The sequence below is a fragment of the Panthera tigris genome, chromosome F3, assembly GCF_018350195.1.
Source record: "Panthera tigris isolate Pti1 chromosome F3, P.tigris_Pti1_mat1.1, whole genome shotgun sequence".
Lineage (NCBI taxonomy): Eukaryota > Metazoa > Chordata > Mammalia > Carnivora > Felidae > Panthera > Panthera tigris.
The window spans coordinates 35945577-35968483 of NC_056678.1; the positions used below are offsets into that span (position 1 = coordinate 35945577).

General features: G+C 47.9%; 1 protein-coding gene and 1 long non-coding RNA gene across 3 annotated transcripts in view; one reads left to right on the forward strand and one right to left on the reverse strand.

Annotated features, from left to right (window-relative positions):
• The window catches only part of MAPKAPK2 (MAPK activated protein kinase 2), a 44448-nt gene extending 42716 nt beyond the window's left edge, over positions 1-1732 (reverse strand). Inside the window, exon 1 of one of the 2 annotated variants that reach the window (XM_042975369.1) lies at positions 1259-1732. In XM_042975369.1, coding sequence (XP_042831303.1) covers positions 1259-1543 — 285 coding nt within the window. In that variant the 5' untranslated portion in view covers positions 1544-1732. The remainder of the gene's footprint in view (positions 1-1258) is intronic. The other variant, XM_042975370.1, reaches the window with a different exon arrangement.
• On the forward strand, positions 334-22557 carry LOC107180982. The gene is made up of 4 exons (XR_001511756.2): positions 334-532; positions 8647-8742; positions 20765-20954; positions 22254-22557. It is a non-coding gene; the product is annotated as an uncharacterized LOC107180982 (long non-coding RNA).
• Positions 22558-22907: the final 350 nt, after the last annotated feature.

Here is a 22907-nt window from a genome sequence, read left to right on the forward strand (position 1 = left end):
AGGGGAGGCATGAGGGGGAAGAGAAAAATATAACACAGGAAGTATTTTTCTCCTCCTCCAATCATTAAGACACCCCAGGGGAAATAGGCGTAATGTCACCTTTAGAGATGTGGTTTGATCTGAAACCTGTCTGAGGGGGAAAACCTTTTTAAGTGACCCTGAACACTGGCTCACGCTGCACTAGGGACCCACCCACCTTATCAGGCCTCCAAGTCCGTTCTGTTTAACTTCTGAACTAGGTATTCTCACTTAACTCCTCATTCCCCAACCCCCCGAAACCACCACACCCCCCCTTAAAATAAAAAAAAAAAAAAGAGGTTGGGTTTCCCCGGCTCAAGGAAAACGCTCCGTCGTACTGTCCACCAATCGCCCACGTCCAGGGCTCAAGTGGCCATCCCTGATTTGCGGAATCAGCACCGGGCCAAGCCGTGGTTTAGACACCCGGTTCACAATGATCAATGGAGCTATGGAAACAGCAGACATCGCGCCGGAGCCTGCTGGCCTCCCATCTGGAGCCTCACAGACACTGAAGGTAGGAGGGGGCCTGCTCTCGGATCAAAACAGTTCCTCCCCCGCGCCCGGGGGGCGGTGTCCCCGCGGAATCTCCAGGCTGGCACCTCCCGGGCCGGCGCGCCCCAAGGCGGCATGGCCGCACTCGGGAGGCCCAGGGAAGTGAAATCACACATTCCGGCTCCCAAATAAGGAGCGAGGCTAAATAAACCTCTGAGATCCGACTTCTCCAAACTAACCGACCAACCAGCTCAATGAGTAATGGGCCTTTTGTGCCCGCAGAAAGAAAGAGAGGAGGGAGGAGAGGATGGGGAACCACAAGCCTCGAAAATCACTTCCTCGAGCCAGGGTGAAATTAGCAGAAGTGGCCCCGAAGCCAACCGTTGCCACTCGGCTGGATCCCGCTCAAACCCCAAAATGGCAGAGTGCTCACGAGTCCTCTCGGGTCCCGCCACTCACACCCGGAGGTGACCGGAAACTCGGTCTGGGCGGCGTGGTCCGCGCGGACCTGACCTTCCCCGCGGCGCGCCCGCCCCCGGCCGCGCACTTGGCTCCCCTCGGGCGCCCGGGACCCACAACCCCGCCGCGGCCGGGACGGACGGTCGCCGGGTTCGGGCAGGGTCCGCGCGATCGCGCCCGGCGACCGTGCGCTTTGGCCGCTCGGAGCGCTGGGGGTCGTCCCCGGGACGCCCCCCCGCCCCCGCCTCCGCCCGTGCCCGTCCTCCCCTCCCCCGGCCCCCGAACCTACTTTTAGGGCGAATTTCTCCTGGGTCCTCTTGTTGAGGATCTGCAAAACTTTCCCGTTGATACCCAGTCCGAGGACCTGGGTGGTGACCTTGTAGTCGTCGATGATGGCGTTCTTCTTGATCTGCAGGCTCGACTTGACGTGGAACTGGGGAAACTGCTGCGGGGGCTGCGGCGGCGGCTGGGTCGGGGGGTGAGGCTGGGCCGGGGCGGGGGGCTGCGGCGGCGGCGGCGGCGGCGGGTTGGGAAACAGCACCGGTGGGGTCTGGCCTTGAGAGTTGGACAGCATGGTGCCCGGAGACGCGGGAGCAGAGGCGGGAGGGCCCGCGGCCGCCCCCTCCTCCGACTCCGGACGGGGTCCCCGCCACCCCCCGCCCGGCGGCGAAGTTTGCTCCGGGCTGGAGCCGGCTTCCCCGCCCCGGCCCGGCTCCAGGCTCGGCGGGTCGCGGGGCTCCGTGGGTCCCGCCGCGCGCCGCTGGCGCCTACCAGCCCTGCTCCCTCCCTCCCACCCTCCCCCCCCGGGGGCCTGGCGCTCAGGGGACCGCGGGACGGCGGGGGGCCCGGCCCGGGGGGAAGCGGCCGCGCGACAATGTACCCAGCCCGGGGGCCGGCGGCCGCGTCACAGCCTCGTCTGCGTCCGGGGCCGGTCCTTAAAGGGGAGGGTCGGAGGGGCCGGGCTTCGGGAGGCGGGGCGGGGCCAAGGAGGCGTGGCCGTGGGGGCGGGGCTGGCCTTAAAGGGGAGGACGCGAGCCTTCCCGAGTGCGGACGGAGGGTGGCTGGCCGGGGCAGCGGCCTGGGGGCGGGGTCGCTGAAGGGGAGTGGGGGCCGAGACACTCCGGTTCGTGATTGATCAGGGGCAAGCCAAGAGAAGAAGGAGGCGTATGAAAGTAGGCGCATAATTCAGATAGAAAACCCACTTTTCTCCAGTCGTCTGGCTCTTTTAGACGGCAGCAGCCAATCGGAAGAAGGGGTGTATTTTGAAGGAGAGAGGTGACCGACTAGTAAGTGTAAGCGGCGTGAGCATGAATTACAGGGAATTACAGGGGCCCTTCCTCCTAGAAATAGGTGTGAGGCAAATATTAAACATGTTCTTAGGGCGACCATTTTCCTCTGAGTTTTGCATTTCTTTTCTCGTGAATTTGTCAGTAAAAGATTTAATCATTGTGTAACTTTGAACAATGTAGCAATTATAACTTTGAACTGTTTCTCATGTAAATTAGCTAAGAAAGGAAACTGCGGGGGGGGGGGGGGGGGGAAGGATAGACTGACCTTCAGACTTCCTGTGTGACCCTGGGCAAGCCTTTGCACCTCTCCCTCAGTGGGAGGAAAAGCAATACCTTTCTGCAGCGTTGTGGAATTAGATTAGACGGTGAAACAAAAGGAAGGTCTGGATCAGACCAGGGTCTGATTTCTAGCGTGGAAAAGTTAGTCCCTGGGTTACGCCTATTAGGAGAAGTGGGTATTTTTAAGAAGCTGAGGTCTAGTCCAGATTAGCGCCATATCTCTGCGGAAGATACCAAGGATCTAGCTGGGCCCATAGTAGCCCAGGTCAGGGGGAGGCGACTGGGGAGGCCCTAACTATAAGCTGCAGGAGGGCCTCTATATGCATTCTGATGGGTGTGGGGGATGATCATCTAATACATCCCTGCTGACCTCCTCCCTGTTCTAAGAACAGTTGAGAAAAAAGACCAGACAGGTGAACACAAAACCTCAGCTTGATTACCCGTAATGCAAAAGTAAGAATCGGGCTTGGGGTACGCCTTGGTGGCTCAGTCCATTAAGCAACTAACTCTTGATTTCGGCTCAGGTCATGCTCTCACAGTTGGGGGGAATCAAACCTCCTGGGCTGAAAGCCCGGACCCTGCTTGGGGTTCTCTCTCTCTCTCTCTCTCTCTCTCTCTCTCTCTCTCAAAAAAACTAAATAAAATAAAATGTTAAAAATGGGGCTTGAGCTATAGCCACACATGGCCCCTAATATGTCCCTCCGATACTCCAGAGCCCCCTTGTCCAAGGACACCCAGCATAGGGAGAAAACAATGGGATATCCTGAGGACAGGAGCCCTTGGGACTGAGCCCAGGCAGGGAAGGATTAAGAGGTAGAGCAAAAGGCAGGAGTCTCCCTTCCAGGGAGGGCAGCAGGATTCACTCCCTGGGGCCAGTTCCCCTAACATAAATATTGGCTCTTTTGAAGCAGAGTTCATTTAGTGCACAACTTGACTGTATACAAGAAGCCATGCTCAGCCTTGCATTTGGTAGATGGTGTTAATCCGTGGAGAAGACAGACCCGTGTAAGCGAACAGCTTGGCCAAAGTGGCACAGACACAGGTCTGGGAGCTGGAGGGATTCACCTGTGGCTGCAGTAGCCGAGGATGCCTGTGGTGAGACAGTTCTCCCAACCCCCTGACTCTTAAAAGACAGACTGTCTAAGGCCACAGAGATTGGAAAACGCCTTGACCTCTCCAGTTTAGTAGTATGGCTATCGCCTCCCCGAGGCACACACCGGAGATGCCAGAGGACTGAGACAAGAAAGGATGCAGAGAGAGGGAGGTGGAAAGCTCCAGCTACTCCGTCTTTTTCTCTGTTGATTGAAGGTCCTCGGTCTGGGGCTGCTCCGCCCTCTGAGTTGTTCTTTTTCTGTCCACAGAGGGTGTCACTAGGGGTGTTCTACTGCTTGGCATGGAGCTTTCACAGCTTCTCCCCACACCACTAGAAGGAAGATAAGGGTCTTTTTTGCCTTTGCAGAGATGGAAAGGCACAACAGAAAGAAAAGAATTCAGAGAATAAGTGACCTGAGTTCAAGTCTGCCCTCGGGTTGAGTTACCCTGAGCAAGCCATTTATCCTCTCTTTGTGTCTGAGCAAATGAGAAAAATAATAACATGGACTTCAGGGCTGAGTGAGAATTTAATGAGATTGTGTTTATGAACACAATGAGAATTTAATGAGATAGTGTTTATGATCATTTCTTCATAAACTAGAAATAATCAGGAAATTCTTCTTCTTCTCCTCCTTCTCCTTCTCCTTCTCCTTCTCCTTCTCCTTCTCCTTCTCCTTCTCCTTCTTCTTTTTATTAAAGCATTGCTGGCTGGTTCCTGTGCTCTGTGCCCACTGCCGGGAGATCTGTCCCTGATACCAAAGCTGCCTTCCTAACTAGCTGGGGCTCTGGGGAAATGCTGAAGCCCAGTGACCTAGGAATAACAAGACAACTGAAACCCCAGCTGGGGATTCCTCCTGGAGTTAGATGGGCCACGTAGGCCTCAGGGCACACAAGGACAACAAGGACGTGTATGTGTGCGTGTGCACAGAGATCGCATAAACTGCACCCAGTACCCGGAAAACACGCACCTACGTAAACACAAACATATTGGCATGGTGTGCCTGGCATGTAACACAGAATAAATGCCTAACAGATGCGTAATAACCGGGAGTGAGCTTGCCTAAAGGAAGATGCACTAGGCAAGAGATCTAGTCTAAAGTTCCTTTGCTGACCAAGTAGCCACACAACCTCACTGAAGTCCCTTGCCCTCTCAGTTCCTTCTTTCTCATCTGTGAAATAGTGATAAAACATTTGTCCTGCCTGCCTCACAAAACTACTGTAAGAATAAAATAAACGATTTTCCCTTAGGACGCACAAGTCCGAAGTCCTATTTTTATAATACCAAGCCCTTAGCCACGTGTAATGAACTTCTTAAGCAGTTTTTATGGATGTGTAGAAGCACTTCAAAAGTTAAAGGTCTATGCAGATAGAAAGCACTATTGTTGTCTATTCTTGACATACAGACATATGCCATGTGATACTGTACAATTTAAAGACCTCATTGCATAGAGTCAGATTAATTATAATCCTTGATTCACAACACAGCCCCAGCATTGGATCATTGGTCCAGGTATCTCTGCTTTTATTTGGTTATTCATTATTTTTAACAATGCAAGAGTCTCCTGTGAATCTCCTGCCCAAAATAAAAACGAGGGCTTTGACAATGAAATAACTAGGTGGTTTCTCCATCCCCATACCACCCCACCTCTATTTCCAGCGTCAAAGAGAACCATTATCTAGAATCCCGTGTTCACCATTCCCTTGTTTTCCTCAGTTTTCTCTTGCTTTCCATAATTTTATTTCATAAGGTATAAGTGTCTGACCTTCATGAAAGAAAAAACTAATAGTGTCTTAAAAGGGAGGTGGGTAAGAATGACATTAACAAGATGAGGTTAACATAAAGAAGCATCTGGTGATGGGTTTCAAAGTATTCTCCACATTCTCATGGGGATGATGATGATGATGATGGTGATGGTAATGGTGATGATTGGGTGCTTACTCTGTGCATCATCTTATTTACATCTCATAAAGATCTGTGGCAGATTGCTAGTTATTTGAGCCAATACCCATTTCCCCCTCTTTAGTAGTAAAGACCTTCCAATGTTTGGCTAAGCACATGACTGTCTGGACTAGAAATTACATTTCCCGGCCTCCATTACAGCTGGTTGTGTTCATGAGATGAAGTTCTAGCCAATGACTTGTAAATGGAAGGGTTTGAAAGGTAGAGGTAGTCCTTTTTCTTCTCCTCCTCTTTTCTCTTCCCCGATGGCTGGAATGAAAATTTAATGGCTGGAGCTTGAGCAGCCATCTTGGATCATGAAATAGAGGCCATAGGTTGAGGATGACAGAACGAAAGGATAAAAGCAGCTTATGTCCTGGGGGAAGCAAGCATCCATCATATCAGCCCTAACACACTTACCCAGACTTTTATATAAAAGAGTAATAAATGTCCTTCTTGTTATAGTAACTGATATATCAGGTTTTCTATCACTCCCAAACTTAACTCTTACTTATCCTACCTATTATATAGCCTTATGGGGTATGTACTGTTATCCTTATTTATTTATTTTTTAGGAAAGGAAACTGAGTCCTAGAGAAATTAATAACTTTCCTAGGGTGACAGAGTTAGCCAAGGACAGAACCCAGTTCTTTGTGACCCAAAGTCCATGATCATGGCCCCCAGTCTAAACCCTGAGCAGACATATACCCACAAATCCTTCTTGATGTCAGAAAGATAGTATATGCCATTTCTGGGCAGGAATGGCCCAAAGAGCTATGGGCTATAGTTTCCATTTTCAGATATACTTTAAATCTCCCACATTTCAATTTCCTTCAACCTTCTAGTATAGGTCTATGTTAATTTGCATAGCTCAGTTATATTATGGGATAAATATGACTCCACAGTGAACTCTCTTCTCCAAGCTTCCCCTACCCGGCCTTCACACCGTCAGAGAGTAAACATCTCTTATTTTATTATGCTGTGACATTATGACTGGATGACTGAGGGTAGGGATCTATGGAGGTGAATTTCTTGGAAATTTTCAGATAGCATGCTCTTGATGAGATAGAATCATCCACTGGCTGCTGGATATGCATAGGCACACAGATAAAGTAGACTTTGTATCTAACGCTAGCATGGCAAAAAGCAGAACATTGAAGAAAGGGAGCGTGATTCACAGGAAAAGATCTGTCCACTGAAAACTCACCGTTGGGAAGGAAAATGATTTGGGACCAGGGAGAGATAGGCTAGTAATTCTTTGGTAAAATGAGGGTCTTCAATGTCTTCAAGGATAATAGATACAGAAGAACCATTAGTTACAAAAGTTTCTGAAATCTCTGAAAGTGCTAAGAGCTGGTCCACAGCAAGAAATTCTACCCAAAGCAAATGCTGCCGACAATGCCCTACTTGAGGGCTTCCCAGAGGGGAAGAAATGCTCTGCTCCCCCACCCCCCCCCCCCGATGCCTTTGTCTGTACCCCAACCTTTGAGGGTTTAATGCCATAGCAGGGAGCAGCTGGACTAGAGGGGAAGAATGGGAATGGAAAGAGAAAGAAGGAAGTACCCAGAGGGGAATGGAAACTTAGCCTCTGCCCACCAACAAACATAACATGTCTAAAGGGACCACAAATGAGGCTAATCAGGACTACAAGATGCCTAATTATAAATTCTGCACGTTAGTATGGGAAATGGAGGGAAAAGAGGTAAATATTCTACCACATTCAAAACGGCCCAAGGCTGTGGTCCCTGTCCCTGAAGTCAGTCTTGCCCCTTCAAACTACCCTGTATTGAGCATGTCAGTTACAACTCAGATGAGCATTCAGCCTGGAGAGTGAACTGGGGAAGGGAGAAAGGAAAAGGGGACATCCAGGGACACAACCAGAGTGTGTCAACCTAGGAGGTCATTTTATCTTTTCCTGGTAATCTTGTGTCCCCAGGTTTTTGGGGTTTTTTTTGTGTTTTGGTTTTTTTGCTCCCTCCTTCACTTAAGAAAAGTATACAGAGAGGCGCCTGGGTGGCTCATTTGCCTGAGTGTCTGACTCTTGATTTTGGCTCAGGTTAAGATTTCACCGTTCATGGGATTGAGCCCTGTGTCAGGCTCCACACTGGCAGCTCAGAGCCTGCTTGAGATTCTCTCTCTCTCTCTGTCTCTTTCTCTCTTTCTCTCTCTCTCTGTCTCTTTCTCTCTCTCAAAAATAAATAAGTAAACATTAAAAAAAAAAACAAGAAAAGTAAAGTAAACGGAAGTGGGAAGGTAGGAAAGGGGGCGAAGAGGTGTGCCAGCGTGTGTGTGGAATGTCTAGTGGTTTCCTAAGGGTATGGTGATATTAGCTTCACATGAGAAGATAACTTTCAGGCAGTAGAGCATGGGGGAATCAAATTCTGAGTTCAACTCCCATCTCCACCACTTATCACTTGCCAAGTTAACCACACCTCAGAACGCACTTTTTATAATGAAGGGGGTGATAATTCCCTAACTTAAATACACGTGAAACATTATGAACTGTTACCCACACATAGTAATTGACCTCTATAAACGTGAGCCGTGATACTGCAGTAGATATTCTCGTGCCAATTATCTCCTTCCATCCTCTCAACAAGGCTGTACGTAGCAGTATTTCTGCCATTTGGATCACGGAAACCACCGAGGCCCAGAAAGGTTAAATACCCGGCCGAAGTCATCGCGCTGGAGTGGGAAGAGCCAGCCTTCGGACTCATGCTGTTCCCACATATGTCAAAGTCTGTGGTCCTAAATGCTCTTGTAAGTGGTCCAGCTAGCTGACACCTGCCAGGCCTCTCTGGGGATGCCATCTCAGCCTGTGTGCATGGTTCAGGAGAAGGAAACACACTCTGCGACCTGCAGTTTACTCTGATTCCAAAGATTCTCCCTCTAGGAGAGGTAAAGGCATTGAGTAAAGTCAATGAAGCATTAATGAGTTTGGGATCCTAGCACGTATAAGCTTTTGAGGGAGGACCGAAATATGTGAGATATATGTAGTACATATACTATGTTTTGTTTTGGTTTTGCTCATTTCACGACAGAGGTAGGAACTAATTTTTTCCCCACCTATCTTCTTAGGCTATGAAAGCTGTAGTACTGTGGAGACGGAAAGGACATACGGCAATCACCCATTTGTCTCCTTCCTCCGAAGACCACAACTATAGCACCATATAGGTAGGTAGGTGTGTGACCCTAAAAACTTCACACTCTCAGGACTTCCGGTGCCTCATTATAACACGAGGGTAGGTTTTTCCTTTTGCGTGACCCGTGTAGCACATGTTGCAGGCAAGTCCCTGTCACTCCTGGATGCTCACTCACTGATGCTGGCAAGGGTCTCCCCACAGTGCTGGAAAGACAGCTAGAGCCCCGCCCCCCCCTCCAGTGGAGCGGCAGGTGCAGAGGAAACTTGGATATGCTGAAAGAGGTGACTTGGAATGTGGCCCAGCCTGAGACCAACCTGGAGATGCCCCCCCCACACACACACCATCAACTTTGTGCCCGTCTCGTATCAATAAAGATGGACTGGGTGGCACCGATTAGTGCCAAGTACTGTGCTGGGCATGGGGATGCCCTGATGCCCCTGACAGGCCTTGGGTGCCTGGAGAAGAAGTTTTTTATGTATATATATATATATATATATATATGTGTGTGTGTGTGTGTGTGTGTGTGTGTGTGTGTATGTATATGTATACATATATATACACATATATGTGTGTATGTATATGTATACATATACATACACACATATATGTGTGTATGTATATGTATACATATATATACACATATGTGTGTATGTATATATACATATATATACATACGTGTGTATATATACATATATACACACATATGTATGTATATATATACATACACACACGTGTGTATGTATATATACATATATATACACATATATGTGTGTGTATATACATATATACACACACATATATGTGTGTGTGTATATACATATATACATATATATACACATATATGTGTGCATATGTATGTGTGTATGTATATATGTATGTGTGTACGTATATATATGTGTATATATATATACGTACACATATACAAATATATATACAAGTATAGTATTTGTTGTTTTGTGACTGGCTTATATACATGTATATATATATATATACACGTATATGAATATATACACACATACGAATATATATACAAATATAGTATTTGTTCTTTTGTGACTGGCTTATATACATGTATATATATATATACAGACACACACACACATATGAATATATACACATACGAATATACATACAAATCTAGTATTTGTTCTTTTGTGACTGGCTTATTTCCCCGAACATAATGTCTTTGAGATTCAGCCATGTTGTAGCATGTGTCGAATGTCCTTCTTTGTTTAAGGCTCTGTGTATGCGTACACCGTTGTATGTATGAACCACCTTTTGTTTATCCGTCCCTCCCTCAGTGGACACCTGTTTGCTTCCACACTTCGGCTGCTGCGAGCACTATGTACAAATGCCTGTTGGAGCCTCTGCGTTCCATGCTTTGGGGTCTATCCCCAGAAGCAGGATTGCTAGATCATATGATGATTCTGTTTCATTCTTTTTGAGAACTGCCTCCTGTGCTGTTTCCATAGCAGCTACATCTTTTACATCCCCGCCAGCTGTGCCAAGAGTTCTTGTGTCTCTCCATTTAACCAACACCCATTACTTTCTAGCATTGGTTTGGTTGGTTTCAGTTTTGGTAATAGCCACCCTACCAGGTGGCCCTTGAGAGGGTTTAAGTATGGTGCTCCTGAACTCATAAACAAGACAGATTCATCCGGAAAGTCCTCCCCGAGGAGGTGACATCTGACTTAGGCATCTAAAGACGGGCAAGAGTTCTCATGGAAGGGGAGGAGAAAGAGGTAGCACTGAATGATGGAATGGAGAGAAAGATGACATTGTGTGGCTCGTAGAAGCAACAGGTGGTCGGCATGGGCTGGAATATAGGACGTGTGTGGGAAAGTGTCAAGATGTGAGGTGGGAGGCAGATATAAAGATTAGAAGTTCTACTAAAGCTTTGGACTTGGGCAATAGGGAGCCATCGGTAACATCTGCGCAAGTGCTATGCAAATTTCAACACATTACATGAATGTAAGGATTGAGAATAAAAAGGAGAGAAAGGTTTTTTTCTTTAATTTTTAACGATTATTTGTTTTTGAGAGACAGAAATAGAGCATGAGCAGGAGAGGGGCAGAGAGAGAGGGAGACACAGGATCTGAAGCAGGCTCCAAGCTCTGAGCTGTCAGCACAGAGCCTGACGTGGGGCTCGAACCCACGGACCATGAGATCATGACCAGAGCTGAAGTCAGACATTTAGCCGACTGAGCCACGCTGGCGCCCCAAGGAGAGAAATATTTTTAAAGAAACAAGTTTTAAGACTAATACACAATGCCTGGAAAACTGAGGTGGCTTCTGGCACGTTCAGAGAAGACACTAGGTCCCCAGGGTGCTGGCACTGGCCCACTCCCTCCCTGTGGACCCCCAGGGACCAAGGTAACACAAATGGCCTGCTCGGCTGACCTCTCTGGGTGGAGCCGGGCTCCTGCGGTCCTTTAGATGGGAGACTCCTGGCCTTCCAGACCCGGAGGGATCACAGGAGCACAGCAGGTACGTCCTTTCTCCTCCTGGACCAATGTGCTCAGCAATGCCTCTCCTTCCAGTGCAACATTGCAAATCATTCAGACGCTCGGAAAATCTCAGACCTGAGCAGCCACCCGCCTCTAGCGGCCCTTCTAAGCCTGAAGTCTAAGCTGGATGTCTCACCGTCAAGGGGACAAGGGTCAAGGGACACTTCTCTATAACTTAACATGCAGAAGATTTACCAACTCACAGAATCCTTTTTTTTTTCTTTTTTCTTTTTTTATTTTGGAAACTTCAATACATTCACATGGAACAAATGCAAACGCCCAAAAAGACATCTAACAAACTGCCCCCTCCCGTCCTAAGCCCTCAGCTACCAGTTCTCTGCCCCCCTTTCTTGTGGAGCCCTTTCTAGAGGTCTTTGAGCCAGTCCAACCTTCCACCCAGGAACTAGAACGAGCAGGGACCGTATCTGGCCTCCATTCCTGAGACATCAGATCCTAAACTCCCAAGTCACACTGTTCAGATGGAAGCTCTGGACCAGCCACCCAAAGTCAGAAGGCCCAGGCAGCTCATGGGCCGGCCCAGCCTCCATTGCAGCCTTCACTCTTGAGTTCCTGGGATCAAGCCATCCTCCTGGGATCGTGAGGCTTCTTCTGGCAACAGTGAGGGAAGCATACGATTCCTCGTGCAGGGTGCGGGGGGGACGGGGAGGCACCCAAGGGTGGGAGTTAGGTACAGGAGTAGGGAAGAGGGTGAGACAAATGCGGACACAGGAGACACGGGGCAGATGTTCCCTGATTGTGAGAGTGAGCCAGGATGCCAGAGCCAGAGTCTGCAGGGCCATTTGGTGTGAAGGACCCCATAGCTCAGAGTACGGCTGCAAGGGTAGCAAAGAGGGACATGTGGGCAGCCTTCCCCTCAACCTTCCCCAGACAGGTCAAGGCCAAGCAGAGGTGCTCCTTCAAGTCACACGGCTGCCTTGATCGGCCACAGGGCTCCCACCCGCGTCACTCCCCAGGAATCTGGTTCTTGTTTACCATGAGGAAGTGTGGTTATTACAGAGCCTGGTGGCCCTCCTCCAGCTTCTCCAGAGTGTGTGTGGAGGAGCCCAGGGCCTGGGAAGGGGGAGCCGCTGAGCAGAAAGACCAGCACCCTCCCTGGGGCCCTGCCCCTCCCAGGGCTCCTTCACCAGGACAAGTCAGAGAAGAGCCTATCAGGACGCTGGGGCCTTTTTTGGCTGAGACATCTGGGACCTATCTTCTGCAGAGTTGGGAAGGGAAAGATCAGGGGAGCAGCAGCAGCAAATGAAGGCAAACAGTCAAGGAACAGGGTCAAGGAGCAGGGTCAAGGAACCAGGAAGAATGGGAGTCAGTGTGGCACCACCTATTTTCTGTTAAGAAGAGAAACCCCCCAGAGGGAGCGAAGCCCCCGGAGATTTATGTTTTGCAAACTTTCCATCCCTAGCGACTCACCCAATGCTTGTCACAGAATGTGACACTTACATTCTTCTGGAAGGATGGAATGGAGGGTGGCGCACGAGACAAAATCATGACAGTGGCCCCCATATGCTTTAGTGTCTTCCTGATGGGGTTTCTAAGTGCTTTCCATGTGTTAATCCAATCAATTTCCACAACAACTTTATAGGGTAGGTGTTACTAATATCCTTCCAGGGGTCCGGATGAGGAAACTGAGGCCCAGTGAATCTTAGTGACTTACAGGAAGTACTGGAATGGGGGTTTGAACACAGGAAGCCAGGACTCAACAGTGTCTTCCTAGGCACCACGGTCTCCTGGACAGGGAGCAGGGCCAGCCGGAAGGGGACGATCCGGAGGCAGACAACTGTCGTCACAACTTGGGGTAGAGAGCTCTATCCTGGAGTTTTCTTCTTCTGTCAGTTACCCTGTTGTGGCCTCAGCGCCATCCCAACCCCTGGGTAGGCTTCACTGGGACCTTATTAAATCGTAAGGAGACTACGATGGTTATATTTTTCCCAAAGCAAAATTCCAACACTCTGTTAATCTGGCTCAAGATCTTGGTACAAAAGCCATAAAAAGACATGGGCCCCGGGACTAGCACAAGAGCCCGGCACCCTGCTCGCTCTTTCTCTGTCTTTGCTACCTCTCCTTGATGCATTTTCCTCATCTGTTCCCTCTGTAGTTTTCAGAACGTTGTCCAAATGAGAAGGCGTTTCTGAAACACCAGCTTGGTTCATTTTCTCCCCACACAGCTGTTCTCCTCTTTTCTCCACGGGAAGTTGCGCTAACAAGGTAGTATGAAAATCAGGTCATTTTCACTATTTTTCAGAGTTTCCAGAGGCCACGGTGCTGCAAATGGAAATGTCAACCTGGGATAATTACATTGGCCCTGATGCCCTGTTTTCTGACTACCGTTTGTCCACAATCGATTACTGAAAAAGACAAAGGCTGTGAATAATCAGCCAAGCAGATGAAGTGTCAGGTGACCAGGCCAGAAGAGAAAGCAGGGCTCCCCTGAAAGGTGAGGGAAGAAAGGCCTCTGGCCCAGGAAATATGTCTGCCGTGGGGACAAATCAAGCGACAGAGAAAGGTGTAAGGCTCAGACCTGGCCTCAGCAGGCCAGGTGTGTACGGATGCACCAGTTACTCACTGGGCTGGTCCTTTTAACATCTTCTGAGAGCCATGGGAAGCTCTCTCTAGGAAATGGGGAAGGAAGTCGTAAGAAAGGCCCCTGAGGATATCACATGAAGGAGGAAGCATGGGCATTAGAATGAGGGTAAAAGATCACAAGTCCTGGAAACTAGTTATTCAGAGACAGTCCTTGTAACACACCCACACACCCCCCCCCCCCCACACACACACGGGGTTGACAGAGTCTGTGGCCCACAGTTTTCTTTGGCTGGCTTCTTCTCTGCCTTTAAGTCTGGCGGAGGAGATGGGGCTAGGCATTTATCGCTGGATGTTTTAGTCAGTTTCACTTCCTGTTTCTCATGCTGAAAGCATAATAATCATCATAATGATAATAATAATTCTAAGGACTTGCCTCTGCCTCCTATTTATCTAGGGCCTGCCAGAAGTGTGCACATAGGTGGAAGAGGGAGACTACAGCTTATCTACTCCATCAATCAACAGCTGGGAGTGGAGGCAGGCATGGAGGTGAGGGTGGGGGTTAGTAATTAGCAGCGGAAATTATTAAACTCATTTTTTTTTTTCAAGAGGAGGGATCTAAATGGGTTGTTAGCTCCCCAAATGGTTATTCTTACCATAGAGACATTTATAAATCTCTTCTTCCAAGGTCCTCCGGAAATAAATCCTCCCCAAACCTTTCCATTCTCCAATCTGCCCCAGCTAAGGAAATCCTTGTGAATTGAGGCCCAGAGAGTTTAGGCTGACCTCCTAGAGTCACACAGCAAGCAGACCGGCAGGAAAGATAGGACCAGGCCAGGATTCTTCTGCATCCATTAAGAGCTATAACCAAGAAGGGAATTTCCAAGTCTACAGGGAACTTGCAAAGTTTTTAGGAAAAACCACAACTGTTTTAGCTAAGGAAAAAATGTGCAGTCCCTGCCGACCTGAAACCCTAGGACAATAAGAGAGAGTTCCCTCTTACCAAGAACATGTTGAGAACATCTAAGATTAGGAGGGGTAGGAGGAACAGCTTTCAGACTTTGGTTGGGAAAAGCGTTCATGGAATAGAGGTGTCGGGCCAGGGTTTTCATTTTTTACCACCAGTCAAGAGCTGTACTCTAAAGGACAAAGGTTTTACACTTTATAGGCTCTCGGGACTCAGACAGAAGTGGAGAGAAGTGCGGGAAGGAGCCATTATCTTGATGACAGCAGGGACATAATCTTCCTTTAGATCCAGGGAGGGAGGAAGCAGGGAGCTCAAGATTCGTTTTTAGGGGCACCTGGGTGGCTCAGTCGGTTAAGCAGTTAAATGTCCGACTCAGGTCATGATTTCACAGTTTGGTTAGTGAGTTCGAGCCCTGCGTTGAGCCCTGCGTTGGGCTCAACGATGACAACACAGAGCCTACTTGGGATTCTCTCTCTCTGCTCCTCCCCCATTTATGCTCTCTCTCTCTCCCTCTCTCTCAAAATAAATAAACATAAAAGAGCGTTGTCAGGAAGGTGACAGGATGCGATGGTGCACATTTATTTATTATGATATTTATTGTTGTTGGATTCCTCCCCTCCCCCCCCCACCCCCCGAAGATCAATCATCAGCCCGGGGCTGGATGGCGAGTTATAGGTTAAAACTGAAAATGAAATTAAAAAAATTTTCTTTAATGCTTAGTTTTGAAAGAGAGAGAGAGAGGGAGGGAGAGTGTGTGCCTGAGCCCACGAGCCCAAGTGGGGAAGGGGAAGAGAGAAAGGGAAAGAGAGGATCCGAAGATGGCTCTGAGCTGTCTTCGCAAAGCCAACGATGTGGGGCTCCAGCCCACGAACCGTGAGATCATGACCTGAACCCAAGTCGGACACTCAACCGGCTGAGCCACCCAGGTGCCCCTAAGACTGAAAATGAAATTTAACTGTGACCCTGTGAATGAATAACCTCAAGCTGTCAGCTGTTGAGTCGGTGCAGAGAGGGACTGATCATGCCATCAAACACTTAAATAGCAAATCACTACGTGCCAGACGCTGTTCTGGACTCTTCCCGTGTTTTTGCTGGTTTCAATACTCACAGCAATGCTGTAAAGTAGGCTACGGCTGCTAGGACGTTCTTCTTCACGTCCACGGCCACCCTGGCTGTCTCGGCATCGCAGAGCTTGTCGAAGGACTGCGTTGTTTGGCCTCTAACCTCTGCTTCTCTTCCCAGCACCAACTACCATAGGCTCCGGCTCCTAATTTGCAGGACCCAGTGCAAGATGAAAATGCAGAGTTCCTCGTTCAGAGCTTATTAAGAATTTCAAAGAGCGGTAGCAGAACGATAAAACCAAGCACAGGGTCCTCTAAACACAGGCCCCTGTGTGACTGCATGGGTCACACGCCCATAGAACTGGCCCTGCATAGACCTGTATGAATCCTTGTGTGGAACACCGGGGCTGGCGTCTCTTCTCCTGCCCTGGTGTGTGTCCAACTCCTGAACAAGCAAAGGGAAAAGGGAAAAAACACATCCTACCCCCAAGTGCCTTGAATGTCTGTGTCTGGCTTTGTTGAAGAAGGTATTCCATAGCGAAATGACAGTTTGGTTTTCACCCTTGATTTAGAGGATTTTTAAAGACCTCTCTCGGGGCGCCTGGGTGGCTCAGTTGGTTGAGCGTCCGACTTCAGCTCAGGTCATGATCTCACGGACCGTGAGTTCGAGCCCCGCGTCGGGCTCTGGGCTGATGGCTCAGAGCCTGGAGCCTGCTTCCAGTTCTGTGTCTCCCTCTCTCTCTGGCCCTCCCCCGTTCATGCTCTGTCTCTCTCTGTCTCAAAAATAAATAAACGTAAAAAAAAAAAAAAAAAAAAAAAAAGACCTCTCTCAATGCTGTATGAGTTGATTGGTCTTTCTATCCATTCCTCTCCTCACATCCCACATCTAACAGGTTGGCAGTTTTTGCTGATTCTATCTCAGCGAGGCGTCCTGTATCCTGCCCTCTTTTCCATCTCCCTGGCTACTGGCCTAGTTTTTGCTTACCTGGAATATTCTAGTAACTGCTAACTAGATCTGTTTCCTTCAACCCCCATTGTTTCCAACCCTGTGCTTGTTACACTTCGGTCTTTATTAGTTACATGTTAGGACTTTCTCTCCCCTGGACTGTACATTTCTCCAGGGTGGGTACTCAATTCCCAGACACCTGTACCTTCCTCAGGAGCACTGAGAAGAGTGTTCTGCCTTCTGGGTGTTTCTCTCCTGCCTCCTTTGTTTGCACATCTCTGGATTTCTATCAGGCCCCATGGTCTGGAATACAGCTCTGCCTCTCGAATCCTCAGTCAAGAGAGCACTGCTCTTTTGCCTAAATTCCAGAGGAAAACATGACATCCAAAGCCCAAAATGTGGCCATTTAGAACTATTAGAAAGATCTGCCCCCCAGGATGCCTGGGTGACTCAGTCGGTTAAGCGTCTGACTCTTGATTTTCGCTCAGGTGATGATCTTGCAGTTCATGGGGTCAAGCCCCACATTGGGCTCTGCATTGACAGCTCTGAACCTGGAGCCTGCTTTCGATTCTGTGTCTCCCTCTCTCTCTGCCCCTACCCTTCTCATGCTCTCTTTCTCTCAAAAATAAAATAAACATTAAAAAAAATTTTTTTAAAGAGTGGTGGTTTTGACTGCTACTTTAGGAAAGAAGCTCTAATCAAAGATGCTTTGCCTCACTATTTTTTAAAAAAATGTTTATTTATTTATTTTGAGAGAGAGAGAGAGAGAAGGTGGAGAGAGGGGGAGGGGCAGAGAGAGGGAGGGAGAGAGAGCATCCCAAGCAGGCTCTGCACAGTGCCGACATGAGCGTCGAACTCAAGAAACCGAGATCATGACCTGGGCCCAAATCAAGAGTTGGACGCTCAACCGACTGAGCCACCCAGGCGTCCCTGAAACTGATAGTTTCTTAATAAGACTGAAGGGAAGTGATTTCGGGTTGTTCAGCCACTCAGCAGGTACCACCAAGGATCCAGGTGTTACCATCCTCCTGCTTTGCCGTCCTCGGCTGACCGTCCCCGCCCACCAGCTCAGCTCACCCCTTCACTCTTGCAAGGATGCTGCAGCAGCTCTAAGGTTCACACCCCCAAGTGACAGCCTTCAGCAGAACAACGAAGAGGCAGGGATAAAACATATACAAATATTACAAGCATACAAATACATTTTAAAGGCTCCCCCCCCCCCCCGCCCCCGCTTCCTGTGACTATGTTACTCATCAAGGGAAAACATACTTCCCAGAGAACCTCAGCAGATTTCCCGTTATATCTTATTGGCCTGAAATCGGTCACATGTCCATCTTAAACCAATCACTGGACAAAAGGAACTGGAATTCTCAGGGTAGGAAGAAACCTACCACCCAGGAAGAGAGGGCTGGTTTCTGCATGGGTAACTGACAGCAAGTGCCCGACTCCCACTCTGCGGACTCCTCCCCCAATCCTGTACCGTGTGGAGGCACCCCCCGGCCCTCAGCCCTGCCTCTGCCTACACTTGCCCCATTTCTCCCCTTCCCTTTCCCAGCAGACTCACTGCAGGAGCCATGCAGCTGCGTTGCCTGTGTCCAGTTCATCCCGTGTCTCCTCAGCTCCACCGCAGTCAGGCTGTTGTCTCTGCCACCTTCCTCCTCCTCCTCACCCGAGTTCACTTCCTCAGTTTGATCTCTTTGCTGGCTTTGAACGCGTGGAGCCATCCCTTCTTCCTCAGCCTCCCTCTACCTTGATTCTCAGGACATCACACTGAATTCGACTTCTACCTCCCTGTCCACTGCTCAGTTGCCTTCAATGGCTCCTCACTCCTACCTGTCCCCAAGGTGTTTGTGCTGTCTTGGGCTCCTTCTTTGACCGTTTTCCAATCATTCCCTGCTACTTCTCAGGTTTCAACTATTAGCTAACTCTGTACCCAGGACCCCCAAATCTACAAATCCAGCCCAAATATTTTCTTGAATCCATACCCATTGTGGACTTCCATTACTAGGCATTCCCAGACACCTTAAATCATCAGCTACAAAATGGATTTCATTGTCTGCACACGTGCACACATACATGCACACACGCACAGCTTCATTCTGCTGCTCAGAGAAGGGATCACGATCTGTTGGGTTGTCAAAGGCTGAGTCTGATAGTCCTCACTCCTCTCATCCCTGACACTCAATGACCATTTCCTGCTCGTCCCCCCTCCTCTCTACCAGTTTTCTTCCTCTATGCTACTATGCCACTTCCCTGCCTCAGGCACTGCCATCTTTTATCTGGATGATGGCACCAGCTTCCTAACTGGCTTCTGGTTTTCTCTTTCCAGTGCATTCTCTCAACGTTGCCCCAATAATTTTTAACAACATAAATCTGGGGGTGCCTGGGTGGCTCAGTCGGTCGAGCATCTGATTTCAGCTGAGGTCGCGATCTCACAATTCGTGATTCGTGAGATCGAGCTCCGCATGGGGCTCTCTGCCAGTGTGGAGCCCGCCTTGGATCCTCTGTCCCCTCTCTCTCTGCCCCTCCCCGCTCATGCTCTCTCTCTCTCTCTCTCTCAAAAATAAATACACATTACAAAAAAAGTAAAAAATAAAAATATAAATATGAGTATGTTATTCTAGAGCTTCAAAAATCTTTCAATAGATCCCCAGAGCCTAGAGAAATGGACTACGTTCCCTAGTACAGCCTTGGGCCCAAAGTCACCAGTGCTGTTTTTAGAACTTTAGTCTGCAAATTTTGTGTAAATTCAGCTGAAGAGAGGACACACAGTGACAGAAATCAGTGAAGAGACTATTCGAAAATACTGTTTTGAAATCTCTATTATTAGATTTACAGATTTTGTAAGCCCACGTTGCTCCCAGAATCCTGGAATAAACACAATGCCCAATGAGTATTGATTTAAAATTGAAGGGTATTACTTTCCTTTGGGTTTGAAGTGTTCCAACTACTTAACAGAAAAGAGAGTCCTGCAGCCCACTGATTTTAGCCAGATCACTTGATTTCTACAAATTACTTACTCTGTGGCCTCATATTAGTATCTGGAGGTGAGAATAAAGGTACAAAGTAATTGGGATGAAGGGGTGGATGAAGGAAACATCTTTGAGAATGAATGATAGGACCTGGTTACTACCAAAACCTGGGTGCTGGAGTGCCTGGGTGGCTCTGTCAGTTAAGCGTCTGACTCTTGATGTTGGCTCAGGTCATGATCTCAAGGTCGTGAGATTGAGCCCCACATTGGGCTCCACACTCGGTGTGGAGACTGCCTAAGATTCTTTCTCTCTCCTTCTCTCCCTCCCCCTCCCCCCATTCTCTCTCTCTCTCTCTCTCTCTCTCTCAGAAAAAAAAAAAATCAATAAATAAAAACAAACGAGGAGCTCCTGGGTGGCTCAGTCGGTTAAGCATCCAACTCTGGATTTTGGCTCAGGTTCATGAGTTCGAGCCCCACATCAGCAGGCTGACAGCACAGAACCTGCTTGGGATTCTCTCTTATACTCTCTCGCTGCCCCTCCCCCATTCTCTCTCTCTCTCTCAAAATAAATAAATAAACTTAAAAAAATAAAATAAAATAAATAAAATAAAAATAAAATAAATAAAAAATAAATAAATAAAATAAAAAATAAAATAAAATAAATAAAATAATAAAAAAATAAAATAAAATAAAATAAAATAAAATAAAATAAAATAAATAAAATAAAATAAAATAAAATAAAATAAATGCTGGGTATCCATAGTAAGTTCTGTCCTCTGTCTCAGGGGAATGTAGCCAAGTCCTTGGATTTGAAAACAGTTAAAAACAGGATAATTTAGTGTAGGGTATGAGAGGAGTTGCCTATATGGGTGATTGTATGGGGAGGGAGGGGAGGAGAGAAAGAGAACACATAACATTAATAAATCACAACCGCATCCAATAAAATAGAAATTGGGAGGCTCAATTTCAGATAAAAACAAACAATACTCCCCTTTCACATTTTCTTACTAATAGAACCCTAGCTTTAAAAGGCAAAGGTAATGGGGAAGCTTCTGTTTCTTAGGATCCGACACAAAAGGAGCCAATAAGAAATGGAAATGGAGTCAAAGAAGAGGAAGTCGTTTCCCGAGATGCATCTGTGAGAGTGTCTGGCAGGTGGAAGGGAGGGAACGAGCATCATTGAACTTCTACTACTCTCTGTCTCTGCTACAGCACCTCATATGCACTGCCTCGCTCAAGCCTCGTACCATGAGGTAAGAATGACAATTTCCATTCGTGGTGTAACAGAGGAAAACCTAGCCACAGACTTAGCAAGAGACAAAGGGACAAAGATCTTTCTGACCTCAAAGGACATGCATTGTCATCTCCCTACGACCATGAGTAGCCAGCTGGGAAGTCTCCTTTCTCAGGATAGTGTCTATCTTTCCAGATTCATCCATTCATTAAACAAGTCTTAACTGAGGCATGGAGGTAGGCTATGGGGTAGTTGTGGTTCTGCTTTGTGGAAGGGCCATGCAGAGGATCCCTAGAGGTCCCTTCTCGCTACAAAACTCAACAACTGTGGTACAGCCCTCTTCTCTGCTGTTATCAGTACCTGAGTCATTCCTACCAGGGAAAGGGCCAGAACACGGTGACCACTGCAGGTCTGATCAGGTTAGGGACAGCAGCAGAAGAGAAAGCCACTAGGAGGTCTGAGGGTCAAACTGGACCCCAGCAGGCTCTCCTAGGTACCTGTGTTAAATTCAGGCCCCAGTACAGAGTTTTAGTTTGAGATGATGAAAAAGTTCTGAAGCTTGCAGAACGGTGATGGTTGCACAACAGTGCGAAAGTACTTTAATGTTCCGTGAACTATCCACTTAGAGATGTTCGTACATTTTGTATCGTATACATCTTACCACGATAAAAAAAAAAAAAAAGTTTTGTATCCTACGCTTTGTATCCTATACATCTTACCACAATAAAAAAAAATGTTTAAAGGTAACCCTTAGTAACATAAATTCTTAGAAAAAACTTTTTTTTTTAAATATTTGACTTTTAAGTAATTTCTACACCCGATGCGGGGCTCGAACTTACAACACCGAGATCAAGAGCTACACGTTCCACTGAATGAGCCCGCCAGACGCCCCTTGAAAACAATTTTGAAACACATTGTGCGACATTGGTCCTGAACGGACACCTATCCAAAGCATTGACCATTCAGCTGACCATTCGCACTACTGGGTTTATTTTAGTTTTTAAGCTATCAGTAGAAGGAAGGAAAGAAGGAAAGAAACTGTAGCAAAAATGCCATTAGTTTCCCTGTGGAAACAGTCACAACACTAGTCATATTGTTTCCAAACAATTGTCCCGATTTGTTTGCCACCAACAGCACCCAGCATCTGATACATAAAGCATCACAGTGCACATAAAAGGAATGTTCAGTAAGGTACCTAAAAATAAACGTAAATCATAAAGACTGTGAAGTGATGATAACAACAGCAAAATAGGCTCAGGACCAAGTCTTTCCATCCCGAGTGCCACAATCATCAGGTCACTCTGACCTTCCCTGGCAGGCAGTCCTGGATGACTGGAAAAGGTGACACCCCTACCAGGACCAAGGAGCCCAGCAGCCTCGAGGGTCTGAGCCATGGGGAGGTGTCTCGGGTCCAGGCATGAGTGACAGTGACAGTAGCTCCTGACAAGGAAGACCACGCCGGCGATGGGACTACCTGGGTTCCAGGACCAGGAAGTGCCCCCCTTCTCCCACTCCTTGTCACACGGCACTGTGGCAGGCAGTGGCCTTCCCGGGAGGCAGGCAGTGCCTCTATCGTCTCCACATTACAGACGGAAAGAGCTAGGCTTGAATAAAGATATGCAGACAGGTGGTTTCTTTTCCTCCATGGAGCCAAAAGGAAAAGTGACTCACTCAGTGTTCTCATTGGAACGATCTCCAGTGCTTTTTCCACTGTAAAGTATCAATTCAGAAAATGGAAAGACGCTCCTGGCTAGGGACTGTAACTGCAGTCAAGAGAAAGAGAGGGAAGCTAGAGGGACTCAAGCCTGGACTCACAGGCTTTTTTTTTTTTTTTTTTTTTTTGAGTTTTGGAGGAGAAATTGCTATGGACTCAAGTGGGAGATGAAGTTGACCCCGCGTAACTTTATACCCATGTTCGCCACCAGAGGGGGCAGTTGCTCCACATCGGTGGTCTCTCTGCTTGGCTGAGAAG